General features: G+C 32.9%; 1 protein-coding gene across 1 annotated transcript in view; it reads left to right on the top strand.

Annotated features, from left to right (window-relative positions):
• The window catches only part of LOC145738595 (neurotrimin-like), a 214,040-nt gene that overhangs the window by 167,812 nt on the left and 19,640 nt on the right, over positions 1-26,588 (top strand). Inside the window, exons 6-7 of the mRNA XM_081993459.1 lie at positions 11,090-11,257; positions 11,315-11,440. Coding sequence (XP_081849585.1) covers positions 11,090-11,257; positions 11,315-11,440 — 294 coding nt within the window. The remainder of the gene's footprint in view (positions 1-11,089; positions 11,258-11,314; positions 11,441-26,588) is intronic.

Raw genomic sequence — 26,588 nt, 5'->3', positions numbered from 1 at the left:
ACACCACAAATTACTAACAATACTGAGACAAATGGATGTGGACGGTAAAGATGTTTGCTGCATCGAAAATCTCTATCTGAATCAATCTGCTCACATAAAGATCGATGGAGAACAAAGTAATAATGTTGAAATCTGCAGAGGAGTCCGACAGGGATGTGTGCTTTCGCCACTGCTATTCAATTTGTACTCCGAGAATATCTTTCAGGAACCCTTGAGAATGTTAAGAAGGGTATTAAAGTCAATGGAATATGGATTAATAACATTTGCTACGCGGATGACACGGTATTGATTGCTGACAATATGTGCGAGCTCCAATGTCTTGTCAACGAAATAGGAGAGCACTGCGCCAAAAAAACAAAATACATGATTGTTACTCGTCAACCAGATATATTAATAAATGTGGAGCTAACATCGGACGGATCATCAATTGAGCGAAGGAACAAATTTAAATACCTTGGAGCATGGCTCACTGAAAAGTGGAAATCTGACCTGGAAATAAGATGTTGTATAGAGAGTGCCCGCAACGGTTTCCTGAAATTCAAATGCATCTTCACAAGTACGGACTTTGACCAGAACCTAAAAATGAGATACATAAAGTGTTACATTTGGTCGGTGTTACTATATGGCGTGGAGAGCTGGATATTGAAGATGACCACAAAGAATAAAATAGAGGCCTTTGGGATGTGGGTATATCGCAGAGTGCTGAAAATCCCATGGGCGGCCCGAGTAACCAACGAAAATATCCTACGAAGATTAAACAAAGTACCAACTCTTACAACTGATCATCGAGAGGCAGATAGAGGGAAAGAAGAAGATGTAGTGGCTGCGCAACATAAGACAGTGACAGTGACTTACGAACAGTGGAAAGCCTAATACATACGGCCAGAGATGGAACACAAGTGTGTCAAATGGTCGAAAACATTCATTAGTGAATATGCACAAGAAGAAGAAGAATCTGAACCAAAAAACATTATACAACAATGGTTTAATACCATAAAGTAGCTTTTCATTAGCTTACAATCTGATGTTCCAAAATCAAAACTACTATTTCTATTATCTTTAGATTAACTGTTTTGAAAAAAAAAATATTTTTTTTCGCCATTTTCATGTCAGCAATGAGACCACAATTTAAAAAAATGATAGAGATCATAAAATGATCACTTTAAATTTCTCATTTGAACAACTTGTGTGAACTTTTAACAAAACCTTAAATTGAGGTATTGTCACACCCGTGTTAGTAGTTACGGTGCACACCCAGTAACCATCATAGTCAGCAAGGTTAGCATAATGAGGTTGCTACCTCTTAGTATAAAAGATGCACCGTAGCTCGACTAAAGTACCGAACTCTGGGGTCCTCCCTAGGGGTCACTGAGCTCTGGGTTAACCTGGGGCCTTCTGTGTAACGAAACGTGGAGCAGTTGGTAACCAACTGCAACAACCCGGGAATCAGCCTAAAAAAAGGAAATAGCACGGGCGTGCAGCAAAAGCAGCCGCACCGACTTACCTCCCTTCTCTCAGTAAACACAACACTTTATTCGGCGTGGTGAATGCCCTGGGACATAACTCTAGGGTTCCATTCACCACCCAATAAATCGTACGCCCTCCGTGCACACATCATGATCCTAGCCATCTTGTTTATCTGGGGGTAATAATCATTGTGATTATACACTCCTAGTCTTAATAAATTGGGTTACCTGTAGAACTTGTGTATTCATCATCCCTCTGAGCTACCCCTTAATAAAATAATATATTTTTTATGGATTATGTTTTATTTAATAAATGCATGTTTTTTGCAAAGCGCAATTAGAAAGTCATTAGTAACTAGCTAGATATTATTTTGAAATGAACTAGAGTTTACGAGTCAAGTTGGCGCGAAACTCCGAAACTAGACTCTATAGAGCCTGATGGGGATATCCCGTAACATTAAAAGGACTGTAACAATATCGGAGGTTATATTAGTCTGCGGCGATCCAAAGTTTTGTTTTGGAAACGGAGGTTTGCCTGGAAAGCTGAACGCTTAGCACCGGCCATATTGAACCATTTTGATGTGCAAGCCAACCAAGATTTTGAGCTTGCTATATTGTTCTTAGTCATTTCTAAACAAACTTCACCCTTATTGTTGCAGGTCATGAATACATTCATGGAAGGTGCTAATCCTAAGCCGAAAACACCATAGGTGTTTTCATATTAAAAAGCAAATTCTAGTTCTCTTTTGTAAGGCTGCTCCGCTTATAAAGGTTGGTCGCCGGAATTATTTAGCATACGGAAGGACTACCGGAATACTTAATTATTTGCATCGTTTACTTTATGACCCAAACCGACCGAATCTGAATCGTCTCTCGAATTATAACTGCGAATTAGCTAATTGTTTGGCCAATTTGCTCTTGTTCGTTGCCGCAGTCTCGGTTTCAACAAAACCTCATTTTTGAGAACATACCTTTTTTAAACTAGACCAATTCAACGAGACAAGGATTTAGATTGTCTTATTTATTTACAATTTGGTATGCAGAATTTGTGAACTTAGTATTCAAGCTGGATATTTTCTTAAACAATAAACTAACTTTTCTGAATCTGTAATGGAATCAAGAAAACTTTTATTCGTAGCGTAAAATGAGTACTTACTGTAAGTGTTATATTCTGTCTTGCAATGATAATTGGGGGTTAAATTTAAATTTACATGGGAGATTTTTTAAGAATTTAATTATACAAAATCAGTTTTGAAATCGAGAACACTATTTCCGTAGTAGTCATAGTTTTTTTTTAAATTACACATGAAACTCACTATGACTCTTATAAATGTCATATTGTATTTTCCTTTTATAATGTATTGGCTTATCGTCTAATTGGTATTATCTATATTAACTGTCAATACTCTAAATATTATCAAAATAATTGTATTGTGTGATTTTTTTACCTTATGATGTTATGTTCCTACTAACGTGCAAGGAAACGAACTTAATTAGTAGTGCTTTTAAAAGTGAGACTTTTAAATTTTAAACAATCCATAGAGATGTCCCATAGACAAATTTCAGGTAAATGACTTTTTGCAGCAACAAAATTTGTTAAATAGCTCAAATACTGTCAATATAAAAATAACCTATTTTGGCCGAATATCTTTTATCTTACAAATATTGAGAGGTTTGGCTAGATTGCTGATCTATGACATGCAGTCAGAGTTATGTTACAGAGAGGTCTCATATAAACATATCCTTTTAAATGTCCCTTCTTCAATATACTGGGTGTCAAAGTTGAAAAAATATATATATAATATGCATTGTAAATATCTCAGAAACCGTTTGTCGCACTAGTCTCATAGGAAACGCAGTTTTTTTAGGTTACATCGCTTGATTTTGCATAAAGATTGATTATCTCCTTATCTTTCCTTACATTTTGTGACACCAATTCAGGGTACACACTGTATAGGGCGTTCTATTTAACAAAAGTGTATGTTTAGCTTATATCTTAAAAACGATGTGCTTTAGAAAGAAAAATGTTAACACATTTTCAAAATCACCCGGTAGCTCAGCAATATTTTCTAGTTTTCATGATACCCCGTCAAACCATCGAATTTGAGACACCCTGTACATGATTATGTCAAACAAAATCAATCAGCTTATTCAGTTGGATCAAGTAAACTTTCAGTAAAATAGCGACATAAATGGATTAAATTTATGAGTTGAATTGAGTGAAAGCTTTTATATATGAAAGAGGAAATTAAATGAAACTGTTCAAATTTGGCATTTTATTGAAATCATGTTTCAACCAAAGAACTCCAAGGACAATGTTTAATCGAAGAAAACTTAACACTTGCCTGCAATAATCTAAAATTAATGTTTAATATTTTATTATTTTTATAGTTCAGTTGAAACTGCAAACTTCACAACAAAAAGACACATTTTCTATCGGCAAATGATTCAGGTAATAAAAAGTAATAACATGGGCCGGGATGTAAAATTTCAGGAAAATTAATTTTTCCAGAAAATATACGGTAATTTTCCGGAAAAATTGGAAAATCTGAAAATTCAAAAATAATTCATTTGTCATATTTTTGTACTATTAACTTGAAGGTATTTAGGCAGTTGAGGTTAATTTTGAAAATAAAATGTTTTTACTTAAAATGACAATTCTAGTTTTTAATTTTTTAAAGTCAAACGGTGCGTGGTACCAAAAAAGGGTATAGAAGGTAAAAGTTGTATCCCATCGATTTGTGGTAAATTTCAGACCTCTAACCTGAAACGTTCTTGAGATATTGAGCAAAAACTGCAAGAAACAAGAGTCAACTTTGACGCCCTCTAGCGCCTAAACGAGACAACATAGTCGTACCCGCTCAACGTCACGTGATAGCCCCGTCCATTAGCTTTCTTTTGTTATACGATGTGTTTATACAGGGTGTTGCAAATAAGCGGACGATTGGATGGAAAAGTGCACCAAAATTTCGCTTAAATTGGGAATTTCTGCTTTCGATGAGGGTGGTCAAAGTTAGGCTGCTAGAGCAAAAACAATTGAATATCGATGTATCGATATTCCTAGATTGTCTAGAATTTGACGTAGATTCCCAAAATCGAATAAAAAATTATAAGTTTGGTTTGTTGCTCAAATTTGGGACACCCTATATACTGATGGAGTATCTGGGAATAAAGTTTCAAGGATGTTAAAAGTTTATTGAATCACCTTGTAAACTACTCCATTGTATTGTCAATAACTCGGTTATTTTGACAGTTATAGGGTGGTTCAATATACCAATTTTTAGCCCTTGAAGTTCTCTTTTGACCACCCTGTAGCGTTTTTACCTAAAATGTCGAATAAGTGTTATTTACTGTTTAAACTGAGTTGTTTGATTTTGACAGTTTTTAATGTGACAGCCCATAACTCTGTTATTTTGACAGTTACAGGGTGGTTTAATATACCAGTTTGTAGCCCTTGAAATTGTCTTTTGATCACCCTGTATACCATATATAGGAGAAACGTCACGCTACCGAAAGATTAAAGCTTTTATACGAGCTTAATTATAATAATTGTACAACAATCCAATATCAATTCAAATAAAGTTTAATGTACTTTTAATCATTTACCCCCGTTTGCACCGTCGTTTTGTAAGCCGAGCTTAATTTAAGTGTGGGTCAGACTGTGACAGTACAGGTGAAAAAACTCACCCTCTAAACCACACTTAACTTAAGTTATGCTTAAAGTACGACAGTGCAAATGGCGGTTAGATGTCTTAAATTATCTTATTAGAATGCATGATAAGTTTGATAATAACAATGACAAGTTTGACCTATCAAGGAAAATTTTCATTTAAGCATGAAGCAATTTTCCACTCAGTGGAGTTGTAGTAGATAGGGGTAGTGTGGGTCCACCAAAAAGGTTTGTTGGGAAAGTGGAATTTTGTACTATTTTCAACTAAAGTTTTGTTGAAAATATATACATTTTTGTATTTTTTTCTTTAGTTGCAAATAGTGCAAAATTGCACTTTTCCAACAAACCTTTTTGGTGCGCTGAGATGATTATCACAACCAAATAAGTTAACAACCAAATTTACGTAGAATCCATGATTACAATAAAAAATGGGGGTTCTCATTTGAAAATGTCAACTTAATTTTGAGACACCCTGTATAATTAATTTTTTTCTCAAAAAATGCGCGTTAAAATTAATAACATACGTGTCCGAGCATTTTTCTGAAAAATAATTGCCTGAATTGCAATCGAATTTATTCGATACTTTATGAACACAATGTATACCAAATAAATTACAGTTGTACGTAATTTTTAAAATTTTATCTAAAATTAAATCACTTCAATTTCTATATTTAGCTACAAGTAAAAATCCTATGGCAGAAATAAGAGTTGGCAACCGCGTAGAAAAAACCTGTTTACAGGAACGTTTAGCTTTGAACCCCTTTAAATGCATAACATTCCGGGGCACGATACTTACAGCCTTACTTTGTAGAATTGCTTTTCCATTTTAAAAGGAAAATCGTATTGATTTCTGATTAAATATATTAATTTAGTGAGTACGGACTTTTAAATCCGACAGATTTCTGGTGAGATAAAAACGGAATAAAAGAAGCTTTTGAACAGGTTTAAATGGATTTTCTGGTATAAAAAAATGGTATTTTGTTTCTAGCGGTTATTCGTGATTTTAATTAACATGCGTTTAATGATTGGTTGAGTAGGTAATAAAACGTATGTTGGACATTTGGACAATTAAGGCTGTTAAACTAACGTGGATGTCTCAAGATGACCTTACCTCGGCTGAATTGGCCTTCCATTGTGGCTCGTCGTGTATAATTTTCAGCCAGTCCAGAGCGGTGTCCATTGTAGTGGTGACAGGAATTGCGCCGAGTTCCTATTATACAATGGATACTAATTTATATTGTTGACTGTACCACTGCTGTAATATAAACAGTTCAGATATTGCTGGCCGGGTCGCCACTATTTCACCGGAATAATAAAAATCCGGAATATCTAAATGTTTTATTTCCACCGTTAATCATCACTCGAATGTCTCTTTTACCCGGTTGCGTTGTTTTAAAGAAACTTTTTTCTCGTTTGTGCTTTTTAAAAGAATTACATCGGCTAATAAGACTTGTACACTTAATTTAACGGATAGAACTCTTTTTTCGAATAATTCGAAATTAAAGCTGATTTGTTGTGCCCTTCGAAAAGACGTTGAATCAAACACATCGCTCTCTTGTTTCTTCTTGTCTTTAATTCTGACAAGATTAATGTCAGCGATCTTTCTTACGGCGTCTACATTACCCCCTATTCTCTTCCCAAATCACACACCATCCTGTTTTGCATTTAAATAATTTAAACAGGTATCAATCAGGTCTCTTTTCGAGCGCTGTTTTTCGCTTTCTGTTCCTTACTAATACTCGAGCTGTTTAGGAGCTTCAGAACAACTGACGGCTTCTTATTTAATTACGATTTCAAGACATATACTTCAACCAGACGTTCCCGAACTGGATTTTAAATTTACGAGGCTGAAACGGCCTTAATTTATTTTAGAACGCAATACTCGCACAATTATACAGGGTGACCCAAGTTGGACAGGATAGCATTTTTTTGCGGTAATTAGAAAAAAATTTGACACCTATTATTTCGTTTTTAAAACGCAACATTTCACTGCGAAAAAAACGTCAGTAAAAACATACTCATTTGGTACACCATGTATCTGTGACGTCCCCTATATTTCTTCTATCTCTTCTGTTTATCGTCAGTTGAGTGAGACGGAATGCATGGAGGTATGTCTCAACTCATTTCAACCAAACGTCATCTAAAATTGTAGGTGATGTTTTATGTTTATTTTATAGTAATTTAGTGTTTAGGAAGTAATCTTCTGCTAGAAAAAATGTTGTTCAATCGTGTTCAAACAATAGTAAAAGCTGTCCCAATAAGATATTTTTACAAGACTTCTGGAATGAGTAATTCGCGTCCTAACTTTACACTTCCACATTCTTTATACAATTGAAATGTCTCTTACTACGTCACAAGAGACCGTGTCCGGCTCATTTTAACTTTATTTTCAAGCTTTTTATAAAATTAATAGCGATGCAATATTGAAACGTAAGACGTTAGTTAGAAGCTCGTTTTTATTCATAAATTTTAAAAAGTTTATATTTAAAATCTTAAATTCCACTACGGTTTACGACCTCACTGAAATAATAATTTAGAGCTGTAAGAGGCGCCCTCTTTATCAATTAAATTGAATTTTACGAATTTAAAAGCCCCCGTAAACAAAATTTCATGTACTTCCAATTAACCGTTTAAATTATATTACTTAGAATCAATATTTAACTATTTTTTTTTACTTATTGACTAAAGTAAATGTGCCTAAATCGACTTATTTTGGTATCATTTGCCTGTGCTAGAGCGTTGTCCACCCTGTATTTTGCAGAGCATGGTATAGATTCTTTCGAAGAAATCATATGCATGTCAATTTAAAAACTTTCAACGCGAATATCTTTGAAAGTAAAAAAACGCATTTTGGAACAAATGTTATACAGGTAGGGTGAACTAAAATTACCATATTTTGGTTGCTGGGTGACTGGCCCCATAAGCCCCATGCACCCCAACCCCAAAATTTTAAATAGCACCACCCCCTTTGTTATACCTTAAATCAAAGTTTTTTTGAGTATTATTAACCTGCGAAAGAATTTAGTTTTAATTTAATACAGGGTCAAACTAAAAGTACAAATCAAATAAGATATACATATTGTGTACGTACTACTTAATACTTTTACGTGATAAATTGTTTTGCCCCTTAAAAACTGCTGCAGTATTTAGTGATAAAAATTCTGCAAAAACAGTCAGACTTAAGTGAGATAACTGATTTTCAAGTTTTAAGAAACAAGATGGTCGCTAAAAAAGAAGGAGAGAAAAAAAAGAAGAATACGGAATATTTAGTATATTGTTTGTGATAGTATAATAAACTATTTTCTTTGCTGCAAAATGCGCCCCATATACATATTTAAGACTGTCAAGTTTTACACTCAACTCAAATCATATTTAGTACTCTAAAGTAAAATAAGTATAGCGAATTTCATACAGTTGGCAACCCTGCAGTAGCAGCACATTTAAGAATAAAATATTAGAAATATGTAGGCATTTTAAAAAAAAATTATATTACCGTATTAATTTCAAAATGGAATCCAAAGAGATATTCAATTCCAAGTATAATTTAATTTATGCTCTACAGGGGTATCTCAGAAACTATAGTTGATAGAGCTTTAGTTAAATGGAGGAAAAGGCACACTTTATTGATAAATAATTTGGTAAAAAAATCAAAAAATGTTTATTAAATCCTGAGATATCTGACAAAAACTGAATAAAAAATCAAATCTCTTTTTTATTTTTCAACTACTTTATTAATAATTATTTTGGAAAACCAATGGCACCTTTTGAAAGCATATTTTAATGCTCTTCAATAGTTTTAGTTTTTAGCTCCGACGTTTCGTTTTTTACCATCATCAGCTTCAAATTTTCAAATACGGACCTGAACTTTTGGTTTCGTTTTTTAGTAGCTACTTCCAAATTGTCAAGAAAAAATACCTAATGTTGTTACTTAAGTTTTTAAAATAAATTAAGCAATTGAAATTGACATGGTGTCATAATGAGTGTTAGTTTGATATAATTTAATAATTAGGTTCATTGTTACATTGAGAGTCTCCTATAGTTCTTTTCATTAATTAAAAAAAAATATATGTATTTGGTATAAAAGTAAGTAAGTAGTAAGTAGTATAAAAATTAATTATTTGTTTTTCAGATACTCACATGTTTGAATTCGCTTTTGAAAAAGCTTAAACTTAATTTAACCTTTTTTTCAAATTTTTAGTGTTAAAAAGAGCGATGAATCTAATTATTAAATCATATCAAACTAAATTATCTACTCATTATGACAATATACAAATTTCAAATGCCTACTTAAAAAAAAAACGGAAACCTAAAAAACCTAAATACTCTAGGTATAACTTTTTTGAGAAGTGTCGCATACTACAAAACGAAACAAAAAGGCCAGGTCCGTATTTGAAAATTTAAAGTTGATCATGATATCTTAATAACGAAAGGTCGGAGCTAAAAACTAAAACTATTTTCTTGAAAAGAAAAAGTGCCTTCAGAAGATGGCATTGATTTTCAAAAATAATCAAAAATAAAGTAGTAAAAAAATTAAAAAGAAATTTGAGTTTTTCGGTTTTTGTCAGATATCCCCGGATGTAATGAAAATGTTTTTTTGCCAAATTATTTAGCAATAAAATGCGCAACTTTGCCTCCATTTAACTTAAGCTCTAACTATTGTTTTTGTGGTAGTAATGCTAATGCATCGAATTTGTACCATCTTGTATACTTTTTTAATGAATCAAATATCCAAAAAGTTATATCTTCTATTTTGCTTTATCTGGAAAAAGTACGCCACTGGAGATTAAAATTTCAATCTAGTTACTGCTGAAAAAACGCGTTATTACTTCAAATAACTTAAGGATATTTATGGAATTTTAAAAACCGTTTTAAACGAAACAAGAGACTCTGTTCATGTTATTTTTTTCATTAAACAACTTTAAAACCTTTAAAGTTTTGGAACGTACTAACATTAACCCCCTATATTGCAAAGAAAATCAAGTGTCAAATGTCGTTAAAAAATTAATTTTCAGTACAGTTTCCGATAAAGAAAACATATTTGCACCACCCGATGAAAAAACTTGGTCGAGTGAAGTAGGTATATTTTAACTAAAACAAAACATAACGCACCTTAAAAGTGCTTCAAAATTTAAAAATAATACAAATTTTGAAAAAACACTCTACATCTGCCAAACGATGACAGAAATTAGAGCCTCAAATATAGATTAGATAGATAGAGACTTTCGTTCATTTTGTACAAAATTTGTCCATATATTTAGGTTAGGTTAGGTTAGGTTAGGTTAGGACAACCTTATAACATGAAAGATGTAGGGCTAATTTTAAATGTCGTGTTCTTCAAAAAATTATGACAATTATTAACATTTCAAAACTCTGATTATTGCAATTATATGTTTTTTTTTTCAGGTTGCAATTGCTATGAGTAATCAGAAGAATTAGTAAAACTATTAATATTTAATCTCAATTTTTAGATATATTAAACTAAACCAATTGCGAACATATTAATTTTTGAACCATGATATTTTTCACCTTTCTGGTATAATAAATCGTATGTTTCTACCTATAATAATAAAGCCTCCACAATTAGTCCAAAATTACGAAATAACTCTGTGCATTTCAGACTTTTTCCAGTGCATAGTTCAATGAAACATGTAGATTAGTAAATGTAAACAGTTATTTTATATATCCGCCACAATGGATTCGAGACTGTAGTTGTAGGTCTGACATAGCGCAAACTTCCTAATTAATGGTCGAGAGCCGCAAACAAATTTAACTTAGTCCACATGACATTATCCCGTTGTTTAAAGTGACCGGTATTCAAATTCATAACTTGCCACTCTGAAAATTTGTTCATGAAATTACTTTTAACCCTTAACGCTACGGTTTGGACGTGGTTTTACAATAACGTATCTTAAACTAGACGAACACTGAGATAAACATAACTATTTATTTTCAGTTCCGCCGATGTTATGGATTCCTCATCAATTAGTTGGAGCCCCTTTAGCTTACTCAGTAACACTAGAATGCTTCACGGAAGCCTATCCGAGCTCTCTTAATTATTGGACTAGAGAAGATGGCCAGATGATCCACGAATCGCGCAAATACCATGCGGAGAACATTATTGGTAAACATCCCTCCTAAAATTGCTAATAATACCATCCTGATTGTTTCGTTAATAAAGGTAATCCCAGCTACAAAATCCACATGCGGCTAACTATCAACAACATCCAGAATACCGACTACGGGACGTACAAATGTGTTGCAAAAAATCCCAGGGGTGAAACAGATGGAACGATCAGGCTTTACAGTGAGTATGCACGATACTGTTTCCACTATTACACTCTATTTTCAGGGGCTTTATTTCCTCTATTGTCCATATTCAGGTGTGGTTATATTTGCGTTTGTATGCCTTATATGAATGACGATTGGATTTTTTTCAACTGTATTCACAATTTTTGTGTACATACTAATTAATAGGTAAAATAATTTAAACATTCTCAGTCATTAAACTATACATTTTTATTATAATCTAGCAAAATAAAAAATACATATGAAGAGACAGGGGGAATAACGATTAATGCCAAAAAAATAGTGATGGGCGTAAATTTACCGTGACCGATTATTTAGCGGTAAGGTAAAGTAAAATTGGAAAAGTAAAATTCAGTGTGACAGGAAAATTTAACAATTTTACCAGTAAATTTCAATTTGACCATTAAATTTATGGGCGTAACTCAAATTTACTTGAAAGATATTATTTTTCTGTCATGGCTATCATTAATTTGAAAAGTAATAAATCTGAATCACATACACTTTTCATGTACCATCTGTATAGTAGCAAGACTGACCTGACCGACTATAAAACTTCCAGGGATTAGTTTAGCAATTCTTTACGAACATTTTTACTCTGTATTAAATTTTTTGAAACTTTAGTTTAGGGAGGTTGAACCACTCAAATTAACCGTCTGGAGCTCCTCTTTCCAGTGGTATTGAGCACAAAATTCTATCTGAAAAATTGCGTGCAGGGTGACCAAGAACATTCAATCACCATACTTTTCATACACACCCTGTATACTGGAAGTAAAAACGGTCCTGTAAATTTACGGGGTTTGATTAAGGAGTTGATTAGAAGCATTTTTGGTCTCTTGCAATTTTTGTAACTTTTGTTTGGTGCAACAAATTTATAAATCAGTGAAATTGCAATCTGAAATTTGAATACTGTTAAGGACAAAATCGCCTGTAAAACCAACTTAGAGTTACCGAGTCATGTTTTTAAGCACGTTTTTGGAATCCTCATTAAATTTCCTATACAATAACCTACAAAATCAGGTAAAGTCTTGAAGAAAAGTGGTGTCAAAGTATAAACTGTCAGAAAGACGGTTTGAATAAACAGCTAGGGACCAAATCGCCTGTAAAATAAACTTAGAGTGAGAAAATGACTATGTTTACCACATTTTTGGAATCCTCATTAAATTTCCTATCCAATAACCTGAAAAAAAATTCATGATACAGTCAGGGAGAAAAACGGTGTCCCCAAGACGCGTAAGAATTTTGAAAATTCAATATTTTTGCTATTTTTTGGAAAGAAACAGACGTTATGTCGTCTATAGTCTAAATGATTTATTTGCTTTTTTTTTACTTTTTCTATAAGTAATGGAAAAACAAAAAATTGAAAATATGGTGTTTAACAGTAGGGATTTTTATTTTTCTTCGAATAATTTCTAACCTATATTTTTTTAGCAAAACATTGTTTATAAGTTAGTTTATTTACATTTTATTTCAAATCCTATAAGGAGCATATCTAGAACTTTTCGTCAAACTCACCTTCATTTTCCGATTATTTCGGGTCGTCTTTGGTGCATCCATCCTAGGATACTCTAGCATCTCTGGACCTTTAACAGTCATCAATTTTTTCCTAGGATTTGAACCAAATAACTTGGCAGAACTTTCACGCGTAACAGTCAAAGCCATGCCAGGTCTATTTAGCCACTCTGTGAGCTCTTTCTTTTCGTCCTTAACCGCACCTCGAAGAGTTTTCCTCAAAACGGGATCTCCTCTAACAATGTTACCAAAAAAAGATGCACTTCTCACTGTTGCTAACAGCGACTTTCCATCTAGCGCCCGCAAAATGAGGCACCAGATCTCCACCGGGAGGACTGGAAGTAGTGCTGTGCAAGCAGAGACAAGTGGTACTAGTCGGTACATGTTGATGCTTGAGCAGTCGAAAGAATAATGATAAACTGAGCCTGTAGCGCCTCTATTTATACTAGAGAGGTGGGCGCGCAAGCGTAACGGTGGTGAAGAGCACGATGTTGACTTGTGCGCTGATCCACGGCGCCTCAAGTAGAGCTTTCAACCAGATGAAAACGTTAAGGGATTGAAGGGATTAGTTTAGCAGTTCTTTACGAACATTTTTACTCTGTGTTACATTTTTTGAAACTTTCACCGTGTCTGAGTTATTTAGGAAAAACTAGTTTAATGTAACCAATTTTCGAAGTTGTGATTTGAAATTTGAACACTGTAACTTGGTTGTTTTTGGGAGTTTAGGAAGGTTGAACCACTCAAATTAACCGTCTGGAGCTCCTCTTTCCAGTTGTATTGAGCAAAAAATTATATCTGAAAAATTGCGTGCAGGGTGACCAAGAACATTCAATCACCATAATTTTCATACACACCCTGTATACTGGAAGTAAAGGTTCGATTAAGGAGTTGATTAGAAGCATTTTTGGTCTCTTGCAGTTTTTGTAACTTTTGTTTGGTGCAATAAATTTATAAATCAGTGAAATTGTAATCTGAAATTTGAATACTGTTAAGGACAGTCAGGGACAAAATCGCCTGTAAAACCAACTTAGAGTTACCGAGTCATGTTTTTAAGCACGTTTCTGGAATCCTCATTAAATTTCCTATTCAATAACCTACAAAATCAGGTAAAGTCTTGAAGAAAAGTGGTGTCAAAGTATAAACTGTCAGAAAGACGGTTTGAATAAACAGCTAGGGACCAAATCGCTTGTAAAATACACTAAGAGTGAGAAAATGACTATGTTTACCACATTTTTGGAATCCTCGTTAAATTTCCTATCCAATAACCAGAAAAAACATTACAAAATTTGGTACAGTCAGAGAGAAAAGCGGTGTCAAAATTTGACCTTCCAGAAACACAGTATTCGTAATTTCCTTTACTTTTCCGATACCCCAATACGCGTAAGAATTTTGAAAATTGAATATTTTCGCTATTTTTGTGGTTTCAGCTACTGTAAAAAGCTCAAAGTATTTGTCTTGAACTGCACAACACGATTGAACATATACAGTGTTAAAAAAAAAAACAAAAAAATACGTATATTTGAAACTGACGCACTACCAGTTGTGACCACGTTTAACTGATTTTAAGTCCAAACCTAGTACACTACTACACTAGTACTACACTTTTTACTTTTTTTTAAATTGTTTCAAAATTTTGTAAATCCTGTATCTCCGCCTTTTTTTGAGAAGAATAAAACTAAAAACAAAATATGATAGTAATAGAAAATAAATTGGAACCGTACTTTGGTTATTTATTATTATTTATCATTGAACGTTATGTCGTCTGTTTCTTTCCGACTTAGGATTTATTGAGAAAATCTGTGCATCATGTTCGAAATACTGTTTGAAAGTCAAACATCTCTAAATAACGCTTGCTAAAAGGTATTTAGAGCTGTTGAAGGTTCTAAAGTTAATGAACCTAACCTAACTTAGTATACAGAAGAATCTATCTATAGTCTAAATGATTTATTTGCTTTTTTTTAACTTTTTCTATAAGTAATGGAAAAACAAAAAAATTTAAAATATGGTATTTAACAGTAGGGATTTTTATTTTTCTTCGAATAATTTCTAACCTATATTTTTTTAGCAAAACATTGTTTATAAGTCAGTTTGTTTACATTTTATTTCAAATCCTATAAGGAGCATATCTAGAACTTTTCGTCAAACTCACCTTCATTTTCCGATTATTTCGGGTCGTCTTTGGTGCATGCATCCTAGGATACTCTAGCATCTCTGGACCTTTAACAGTCATCAATTTTTTCCTAGGATTTGAACCAAATAACTTGACAGAACTTTCACGCGTAACAGTCAAAGCCATGCCAGGTCTATTTAGCCACTCTGTGAGCTCTTTCTTTTCGTCCTTAACCGCACCTCGAAGAGTTTTCCTCAAAACGGGATCTCCTCTAACAATGTTACCAAAAAAAGATGCACTTCTCACTGTTGCTAACAGCGACTTTCCATCTAGCGCCCGCAAAATGAGGCACCAGATCTCCACCGGGAGGACTGGAAGTAGTGCTGTGCAAGCAGAGACAAGTGGTACTAGTCGGTACATGTTGATGCTTGAGCAGTCGAAAGAATAATGATAAACTGAGCCTGTAGCGCCTCTATTTATACTAGAGAGGTGCGCGCGCAAGCGTAACGGTGGTGAAGAGCACGATGTTGACTTGTGCGCTGATCCACAGCGCCTCAAGTAGAGCTTTCAACCAGATGACAACGTGGCTAAATTTGATCAATGAACAGTTTAGAAAAATGATAATAGATCAACGGCACAAAGCTGGAAAAAAACATGGAGGAAGAAGTGGAAAGAGAGAAAAAATATTGGTAATTGTGCGAGGTTTTTATTATTGATGATCAGCAGTTCAGTCTGTCTTCAATACAGAACCAGACAGTTTTCGCAAATAATTGAATTAATGAAGCATTTTAGGAAATTCGAAATGGAATTGAATTGATCATCAAAGTGCACTGCAAGAAGTAGACAAATGACATCATTCACAATAAACTCAAAATTAAAATTAGAAAATAGGAATCAGGTTAGAATATCAGAAACACAAGACATAAACGTCACACTAATAATCGTAACCATCGTCTAAACTTCGACTATTTGTTTCAAAAAAGATAATTAGGTACAAACTAAACAGACATTCATAAACAAATACAAAAAAGCATTCTTGCAAATTTTCGAATTTTGAACAGTTAATTGACAACAAAAATACGCATGTGTCAAACATCTGAAATGGCTCTCTTTATTGGTTGCTTGTATTAAGGAGGCAAAACTTAAGAGTAAAAGCTAAAAGCTAGATAGGTTTTGCACTACTATTAAGTTATTAATTCCACAGTATACAAGTATGAGTTTATAATGTACCTAACCTTTAGCAGTACACATACCTTAACGTTGCAATAGCCATAAAGTTTATGTGAATGATGCTTAAGCCCTTTTGCGCTAATTTCCATGGTCATGATTGCTTAATATTTGAAATAACATAAAGGTCTACTGGTTATTACCGTTAGTTTTCAGTTACTATGTTTTCTTCAAGTTACCTAACTAACTAACCGTAAGACGTTTAACTTCTGTACAATATTTCTATGTAAATTACTAATAAAATCAATAGAAAAAAAGATATGAGTAAAGCAATTCAAAAACAAAATCCCGGTAATATATTTGTTGAACGACCAAACATTACGTAAGTCGTAGGATTTCTGGCTTTCGACGGTAAATACGTGCATTTGTGGATGCCCGAATGAAAATATTTCTCATATTCTCCGTCTCGAGACAGTTCTTTGATCTGCGTAATATAATACCATACGTAAGACTGATTTGTTATTTGTGATTGAAAATATTTTCAAAGACTGATCGCTCGATGAAGATACATTTGGCATAGCGCATCCATTCAGCTAGTCATATTTAAGTTCGACAATATATGTTTTCGATTTTTCTTGATATTGATATTACTGAACTAATTTATTCTAGGATATTACATTTTTCATTTGATGAAAAGTATGCGTGTGTGAGTGTGAGTGAGTCAAAAATTAAAGACTTGTACACAAGAATCGATTAAAGTTAGTTTGAAACACAAAAAAAAATTGATCGAAACAGCGATAGACCGAATTTTTCATTTGTTGACTACACCTGAGTCAAACTCTGTATACTCGGATGAGTGGCAACTTTAGGTCATCACAAAAGGAAAGCAAATACCTTTCAATCGTCAAAAAGACTATAAAAATCGATTTAAGCAATTTGAAGAAATGCTGGAAAAAGAGGAAAAATGTTGCTGTTTCGTTTAGAACTTGCGAGGTATTAAAAATGACTAGGTTGAGGTGGCGCGCAGTATATTTCAATTTAAATTTGATAATAATCTGGTGGATCCGTTTCGTTTGAGCAATTTAGTTTTAGAGGTTTTTTCAAAGACTTTGAACTCTCTGAAGGTAAGAAAAAACCGTCATTATCTTTTGCTTTTATGAAACACTTTGCATATGTTTTATTGCAACAATTAAGCAACTGTTGAAATTGAACAAACTTGGTGAAACCTCTAATACCTCTCCAGCATAAATAGATATCGTGATTGTTTCATCACATTTAAAGTTTGATGAAAGTTGTAGGGTGAGAGTTGCATAAATTCTATTGAGAGTATCCAAAACAGATTGCTTGAAAATAGTTTCAGGTAAACCAAAAGTAAATAACTGAGTGTCCGGTAAAACAATAGCGGGGGAGAACAGATTATTGTCCCAATCTGGACATGAGATCACGTCGGTCGGTGGATCATTCAAATTATCTACTAAATACCCGGTCGAAGCGACACGAGACTTCCATTTGTCAAGTCGGGCCAGCCATCGCAAAGCCGCTTCCAGAGCTGCCACATCATTCTGTTCCTATATTGCCCCTACGTATCATGAAAAAAAAATTCGCGTTACCTCGTTTTTTATCTTAGAGCCAAAAAATCCGAATACCGGGGGTAGCTCGGCCGCAGTTACGAGTGTTTTTACTACCGGATATTGTTATTTAGTAAAATTAATTACACACGAGGAATTTGTGAGCTAAAATGCGCGGTAAGCAGCTATTTTAATGGTCTATTGATAATCTCCAGGCGAAACTGTAACAAATAAGTGTAAATAGGCTAATATGGCCAGATACGAACAAGCGAAACAAATTAAAACACAATTAGAATAAAAGTTTGAAACTGATTTGCATATTGAAAGAGGTGGGTGCTTAAACAATTTATGCATTTCCCCTGTACCATGTAATTTGATCAACGTCTGGATCGATTGAACAGGTACATATGCCTGCATGTTCCTCAATTTAAATAATCGAAATCCATTTCCAGATTTGTTCCATCTGAGTAATCTTCAAAATAATATTACTAGACATTTTGGCAAAATATCATGTACACAATATTACAGACATTAATCAGTTTCAGTCAAGATCGACAATAAAAAAGTCAAGACAAGATTCTCTACTGAGTGCTAACTTCTTTTACGTACGGTCCAATATACACATATGATTTCACTTTTGATGTAATAACACCTCTCCCTACTGCACTAGTGGAAAATACGTTGTTATGTGTATTTGAAGTTCGGAAATTAACTGATTATAGATAGTGAACATTACGAGACGAATAAGTCAAGTAAGTCAAAATGAGTTACCTGTAGCTAGATAAGGAAAACTGGGAAGGATTTATGCCCGCTCCATACATCGTTGTGACGGGTTCATTTCCAATCACAAGTTGAATGAAATAATCCTTCTTTCCCTGTATGAAAGAGTCGAGAGCATCCGGCTTTGATTCGTCATACGTTCCGTATCATTTTCTTTACTGTTATTCTTGTAGTATTAATAATGTTTAACGAGAAAATTTTCGGAAAGTTGCATTTTTTAGTTTTAAACCGCTCGGGTTCAATTATCGTTCTTTTATGGAAAAGTAATTGCTTTACGACCGCGCTGTTAGAGCTAGCCATCTTGAACCTATATACCATTAACGTCACTTTGAAGAAATAAAGTAAAAAACATTCAAATGTGTTTTTTGTCCAGTTAAATTATTGTCAGGCACAGAATGCGTCGATAACAACAACTGATATCAGGAAATAACGGCACATGTGGAACATTATTCGAGAATGATCACGGTAACGAGTCAGCAAGTAAACTATCTAGACTTTCGTCCAAGTCAAACTGTTGCTATAGCAACGACACGTGTTGAGCATGATGTTATTTTGTAAATCTTGTCACGTCGTGAGATGAAAAAGGACCTCTGGGAAGAAGCACAACGAGACAAGAAGGCACTAAGATGGGTTTATATGTTTCGGCTTTTGGTTAGGCTTTAGGAACTGTATACGTTGTCTCAGATAATACTAATATTACGTTTCTAATGTTTCTATACTGTGTTACATTCGAGTCGAAACCTTATTTGTCTACAATCATCTCCAAAGGAAACTTTCGCCGTGTCGATAGTTTATTATTAGGTTTCTCCAAATCGGGAATAACGCCAATAACGGCGTATTCACACCTAAAAGGATTTCCCGTTAATACGCTCCCTATTCACGTGCGAAAAAAGTCTCTAACTAACCACAATTGAGAAAGTCGGATGCCGAAATTATAAAATTTGCGGTCCTGGCACATATTTAGTCGAACTCACGATTTTCCTCCATCGGCCAACTTGCTTCATCGTCATTTTGCTAACGTAATTTTCTTCTGCTTTTAAATTGAAAACTACGGTACTTCATTTTTAAATTTCCTCCCTTAATACAGTTTTCACAGCCTGAATTACCTCTGACTGAAAAGTAAAAATATTCTTCTGAACACTTCCTGTTTTTGACCTCACTGATTATTCAGTTCTCTAAAAGAGTAATAATAATTTACTTTTTATTCTTGCACCGAACTTATCAAGTCAGTCTAGCAAAACTACGTAGAAATTCATTTTTACTTATTAAGAGGGCCTAATTTGCTTGTTTCTATAAAAAGGGTTCAAAAAGACATCGTCAAGATAAAAATTAATCATGATTGTAAGTTATTCCCTTTATACAGGGTGTCTCATAAGTAATGGTAAATAATTTAATGGCGTACTTATGGGGTCAAAATAATACGATTTAGCACAAGTTTTTTTTTCTGGTAAAGCGAACTGACATCCGAATATTTGTTATCCAATATTTTCTAAACAAAAATGGATTACTATCTAGTTGGTATTCCTAAGATCAACGATTTTCGGGATTTTTACAATTAAAGGATTCGGTGCTAGACAAGAGTGCAATTTGCAAACTTTTTGAAGGATAGAAACTTGGCTCATTCATCATCATCACCAGCGCAAAGTTCGAATTTTAATCATCCAGATTTTTGTGTATGGGTATACTTGAAGCCTTTTGTGTATGAAAAAATGTTAGACAACCGAAGCAAATTATGAAATCAAACTGAAAATGCTCTTGAGTCAGTTTGGAACAATAATAGGCAGTTATTTTAACCAAAATTGTGCCCAATAATTTAATTGCAAATATCTCGAGAATGATGATTTTAGGGATACTAACTAGGTACACCTGTTTTGGATAGAGGATATTGGGAAACAGATATTCGGGTTTTAGTTGTCACTTGGCTATACCAGAAAAAAGTTATGTCAATTTTAAAGCAAATTATTTCCTACAGGTGGCGACCTCTACGCGCTGGCTTAAAACAGAGAGAAAATCAAATTTGTTTTTTCATTCATGAATTTAATTTTACAAAAAAAAAATTCTGTTTTCGTTGACAATTCATCTGAGGTAACTTATCTTGATCCCAGAAAGCCGCCATTAAATTATGTACCATTGCTTATGGGACACCCTGTATATACATCACCGATTAAATAAGAAATACTCTGAAATTTGGTTTTCTTACTTGTAAAGAAGAAATATTTATGTAACCAGTTACCAAATGCTCCATTTTGGGCAAACACACATTTGAATGAGTACCAAAATAAGGCATTTTCAAACGCCTTTCATAATTTCTGTTTTTTTCCAAACTTACCCTGAATGTATTAGTACAATAAAGCAAAGACTTACCTTCAAAAACTTACAAAAATGCTGAAGAGGCTGCATAGTTTAAAATTATTATTGTGTCTACAATATGATCTATAAAAGAGTGACATATAAAACTTTTTTTGTAAATAATGTCACATACTTATTAAACCAAGTAGGGTCACATACAATATAATACAAGGTGTTACAGAATACGTCTTAGAAATGCAAGTTCATTACCTCCATTTGATTTTTGTATGGCAAATCCTTTTGAAAAATCAATATAACTTGTTTTTTAATGCAAACATGCCATGAAATGTACAAATAAACCGAAAACGGAAAAATATTAAGTATTTTTGTAAATAAAAGAATTGATCTGGTTTAATAATTGAATCGTAATTGTATAAAAATTAAGGGGTGAATCGTTTCGGAGGTGCAGGGTGTCAAAATGTTTATTTATTTTTCCTGTTCTTTCTAGTGATGGGCGATTAAGAATGATATAATCGAAATATTTCGATTATGGCAGAATGACCAATTATTTGTTGATAATTAATGTTCAAACTTCAGACCAGTATTGCCAACCTTCAAGTGATATAATTTCCCCAAAAACGTTTTACAAAAGATTTCACTAAATTTCCTCAGATTTTTTTTTAGATTTTTTGAGTGGTTAGTTAGTTATTTGGTCTACTTACTATGGATTTGCTCAATGATCTCAAAACAGAGAGAAAAGAGCAAAATTCAACTCGTAAACCTATAAAATTTATTTAAAATGATTTAGAACTGTCTTGCTTTTCAGCATTTTTTACTATAGCTTCATAGACTGATATTTGACAGTTTGCAGCATTTTGACATATGAAACTAGCACCCTAGTATTTTCAGATTCACGTCACATTTGTCAAAAATCCTGCTTATGGACAATTTTTACAAAGTGTACTAGTTTTAAGAAAGTTTTTGTCATTTTATAGCTTCATGGAAAATATTTTGAGAGTTTGACACATTGAAATATGCTCAAAATAAACAGATATATGTCACTATTGTCCAATTTCTACTCATGGACCTATAAACAAGCATTTAATATGATTTACAACTGTATTAACTATTAGCTACTGTAGTTTTATAGGTTTATAGAGTCATACTTCACAGTCACCACCATTGTGACATAGGTATTTAAGTATGTTCAAAACAGACGATTACCAAAGTTTAACTTGTGAAGCTATATAAGAGTTATTTAACCAACGAGTGTATTAATGAAAGCGATTAATAATCGAAACGGTTTAACGTTAATAAAATTGAGATTATTAATCTCCAGTTAATATAAGAGTTGGTTACAAAATTTTTCCGTCGACTGTCTTTCTATGTCTATAATAAAGTTTGAAAAATAGTATATTTTGTTACTAGGAGTAGAAGGAGGCGATTATTGTGCTGAGCTCAGAAGATGATCGAAGATTGAATATTATCATTCGATGAGTATTTGTTATTCGAATTTTATTAGCCAAAAATTTAGATCATTTATCATCTTTTTGAATACAAATTTAAGTGCCTAATTTAAATATAATATTCATGTAATTAAGTTTCTAATAAAACAATTTTGTAATCAAGATCTTCTATAATATGTTATCTATAACTCAATTTTAGGTTGTTTGTTGTTTGTTTCTTTAAATATTCAAAGTTTAAAACAATTATTATTTCGATTATGAATAAGTATTGATAATACCACCCGGCACTTTGTACCCTAATTTATTTATAATCGATCAATCCAATAATCATTCGATTATTCAAAGCGATTATTTCGAGTCAATTGATTAGGAAAATGTACGGTTATGTAACATTTATTTGCCAAATTGTAAATTCATGTTTAATACTTAAATTTGTATTATGATTAATTTGTAAACCGATATGAATTTTTACAATGGAGAAATAATATTTAATATTTAATTATAACTTTAGTGATACAACAGTTTGGTGTCGGCTGGATATCAACTTATTCATTCACCAGGACCGTGCAAGATAAAATAAGTATAATAATCCAGCAATATATTGAATTCACATACACAGTTATTTTGCTTCTAGATTATTCTGCCCAATAATCTTTCAAATTGATTAAGTTCAGTATTGTACTACTTTTTATTTTAATTATCAATAGCACTTACCAGAGATGCTGAATGATAAACAGCTGGTTTCAAAACATCATTTCTACATTTTAACAGACAATTTGTTAGTTGGGTTCACTGTCTCATCACGCAAAAAATGTTTGTTGGGAAAATGGTATTTTGCACTATTTTCAACTAAGTTGAAAATTAACACAAGACCACTGACTTAGGCTCGGTCTTGATACCTAAAAATAATAAGGTTTGATCGCCTCTTCAGTGGATGGTGCACGAGTTTTAAGATCTTTTTTTTTCCCCCTAGGGTCTCACCCAGCCCTAAATGGGTCTAGTTTAAGTTTTTTGTTTAATTTTAATTTAATGTGCTATAGTTAGTTTTTTCTCCATAATGAGCATTGTTCACCTACTTAACTATGTTATAGTCACTAATTCGTTATAACATGGGTCTCTCTGTCTCTCCCCTTGTAAAAAGACAGTAGTCACATTGATCGATCGATTTAAGGTTATTCTTGTAGCTCCTGAAGATGGTCATTTATGTGACCGAAACTTGTTGAGCAGACCTTACCATCTAAGGTCATAATAAAGTATTGTGGAGAAGACTGTTTGTCATTTCCTTCCTTTCGTACTAAAAATAATAATTTCGGTGGAAAATCTACCAGCATCTTCAGAGAATCTAAAAAAGAACACAACGGAAGAGAACAAACGAACACAACGGTAGAACACAGAAAACAACAACTTAATAAATATTAAACCTGATAATATTCAATTTTGAACTCCGAGAAGGGTTTTTTGTCAATTAAAAATTTACATTAATTTTGACTTTTGTCATTCCAATAGGAAAGGTTATCTATTGTTGTAGTGAAACGTGGGTTTTATAATAAAAACAAAATTACAAGAATTTATCAAATTGTTCATTATTTCAAATAATTTTGGCTCTACCAAATAAACTTTTTACAACGCTTTTTTTACCATTATTGGATGATTGAATTTGTAACTTTTGTTTCAAATTTGTTTATGTATTTTTTGATTAGAATGGTTAAGAATGGAAGTTCGTTATTTTGTTCAGTTTCTGTTCTAAATTTGATTGTGGGTCATATTGAGTTTATGTGAATTAAAAATTGGTTGAGATGATCATTACCGAATGATATAATGAGAACGTCACCAATATATCTTCACCAAATTGTTGGTTTATAATTATAATTATTAACATTTTTTTCTTCAAAATGTTTCATGAAAATATTATTTAATATTGGTTGAAAATAACATTAACAACAAAGAAAATGAAGAAATGAGTAACTAGTCTCAACAAACATATAGAACGTATCTGTAACATACTAAATTGGAATTTTTTTACTACCCTAAAAAAATCTCCAAGTTACACTTATTCTTGAGATATTTATACAGCTTTTGCAGTTTTTGAGATGTTTAGTTTAAGTTTGGAAATTAACTAACACTTGATGTAGACTCCTTGTCGTGTTTTGTACCCCTTCTAACATTTTTGTGATATTTCACAGAATTTAAATAGCGTATTCAATTTAGAAACTTTTTGTCTCTTGTATTTATTTGAGTACTAAATTGACAAAGGAATTTCTAAGGTTTTCAGAAAGTCAGACAAAAATACTTAAAAGGAACATGACCGCATATTCATTTTTATTTTATCGTTGAGGAATTGCAGGATTTGAACTGTGACACTGATTGAATGGTAAAACTCGATTAGGTGGGGTGTTGAATGACTCTCTCGAACGTCTCCAAATTTGTCGGCGATCCTTTATATCGCCACCGAAGACATGCGGTCTGATTGACGCTTCCACTCTCCCGTTTCATTGTATCGGTGGCTCGACGTTGGAGGGATCAACTATAAAATAGCAATCAACCGCAAATGTACCTAAAGCTGCACTTACAAAATTCCATAAAGCTCACTAAACATCAAATGCTGAAACCCCACAAATCCGGGCATTTACAAAGTAAACCCATTTGGCGCCGTTTATTATTAAAAAATACGGTTGTATAGTTTAATATTTTAAGCCGCAACAGGGCGATTTCGAACAAATAACGTCACTAAATGGAGAGCTGAATAGGCATTGGTGGTTTATTGCTTGTTTGATGATCCTGGTTTTAGGGCGTTTAAAATAATCATCGGTCAGCAACAAGTGTTCGTTAATGGCAATTTCAAAAGTAAATTTGACACCGAAACTGTACAGACTATTGCTGGCATGTGGTATAAATGTTCTCGCTAATTCAATACCAAAAAAATTATTAAAATAACTGTTCGAGGATCTTAGAAAAGCACAATATTAATTTCTGCAAATTCTGCACTTTTCCGTTGCAATTTATATCAACGTCGTTTTATTTGTTTTCGGCTAAAGAAGAAAATGTAAAAACTTTTGCTGCAACCGTCTAGTTTCATAACGCTATAGATATCTTTGGCCTTTTAATTCTTCAAGATTTTAATTTAAGTGAGTGCTTTATTATTTTCTCGAGGATACACTCAGGTGGATTTTATAATATTTAAAATGAAACAAAGAGGTCGACTGATTCCTTGCAACAGAAATCGCTCAAGGATTAGCAGAAATTTCGCATTCCAGTATAGTTTAGTTGACATTACCATAATAAAAATTTCTGTTAACCTGTGTATACTATTAAGTAATAACGGGAGAATATCTTCATTTTCGTTGCGGAACGGGACGTATATATCCGGTGTGTTTTTAATATAACGTTTGCGGTGTAATGTCACAAGGCTGTGAGAAGTGAAAGCAATATAAACTTTTTCAGTTCCCGGGGAATCTTGTAAATTACATTTTTAGAACTTCCCTCCTCTAGATCAACGCGTGTTCGGGATTTTAACTGCCTCCTTGTAATGTTACAATTCGATATTTTTTTCTCTATAAAATTTATTCATAGAATCTCTTAACTTTTTTAAACGTTTTACCCGGAAACTTGAATTTTATTGTCTTTGCTTTGTTTCTTACATTTACAACTGTACGTACGATTAAGTGTCACATTAATACAATGTCCTATAGAATCTGTTCGAAGGCAGAAAATGAGCAAATAACAATTTTAATATTCAGCAATTAAAACACGATTACTTAACGTAGTTTATTTACAAGGTTTTGAACGTTGAATAATTGAATTATTTAATTAAATCTAGTTGATGACTTAATTAAAATAGATTATTTTATCAAACAAACAACAACAATATTTAGTGCACTACATTCTATAATGTACCGGGTGTTCTGAGTAACACTGTAAATAAACTGTCCAAAACGTTCAGGATATACATAAAACTGTATATTCGTTTAAACTTTAAAACAATAACAAAGCATTTATTTTTGTATTTGTCAGTGTGATAGGAAAATGTACCAATTTTACCAGTAAATTCCAATTTGACCAGTAAACTTATGGGTTTAATTGAAATTTGCTTGAAAGATATCCTCATGGCTGTCACTAAATAAAAAGCTTGTTATTTATTCTTTTAGAGATTTTGGTTTATCAATAATAAAATAAATGAAGTAAAACTTTTCTGACAAAGTGATTCTACTAAATGTGTGGTTTTTGCAGAATAATTTAGCTAGACAGTCACATGAGCAC

The sequence above is a fragment of the Ips typographus genome, linkage group LG16 (genome assembly GCF_016097725.1).
Source record: "Ips typographus isolate SLU linkage group LG16, UJ_Ityp_2.0, whole genome shotgun sequence".
NCBI classification, from domain to species: domain Eukaryota; kingdom Metazoa; phylum Arthropoda; class Insecta; order Coleoptera; family Curculionidae; genus Ips; species Ips typographus.
This window is presented reverse-complemented; position numbering and strand designations above follow the sequence as displayed.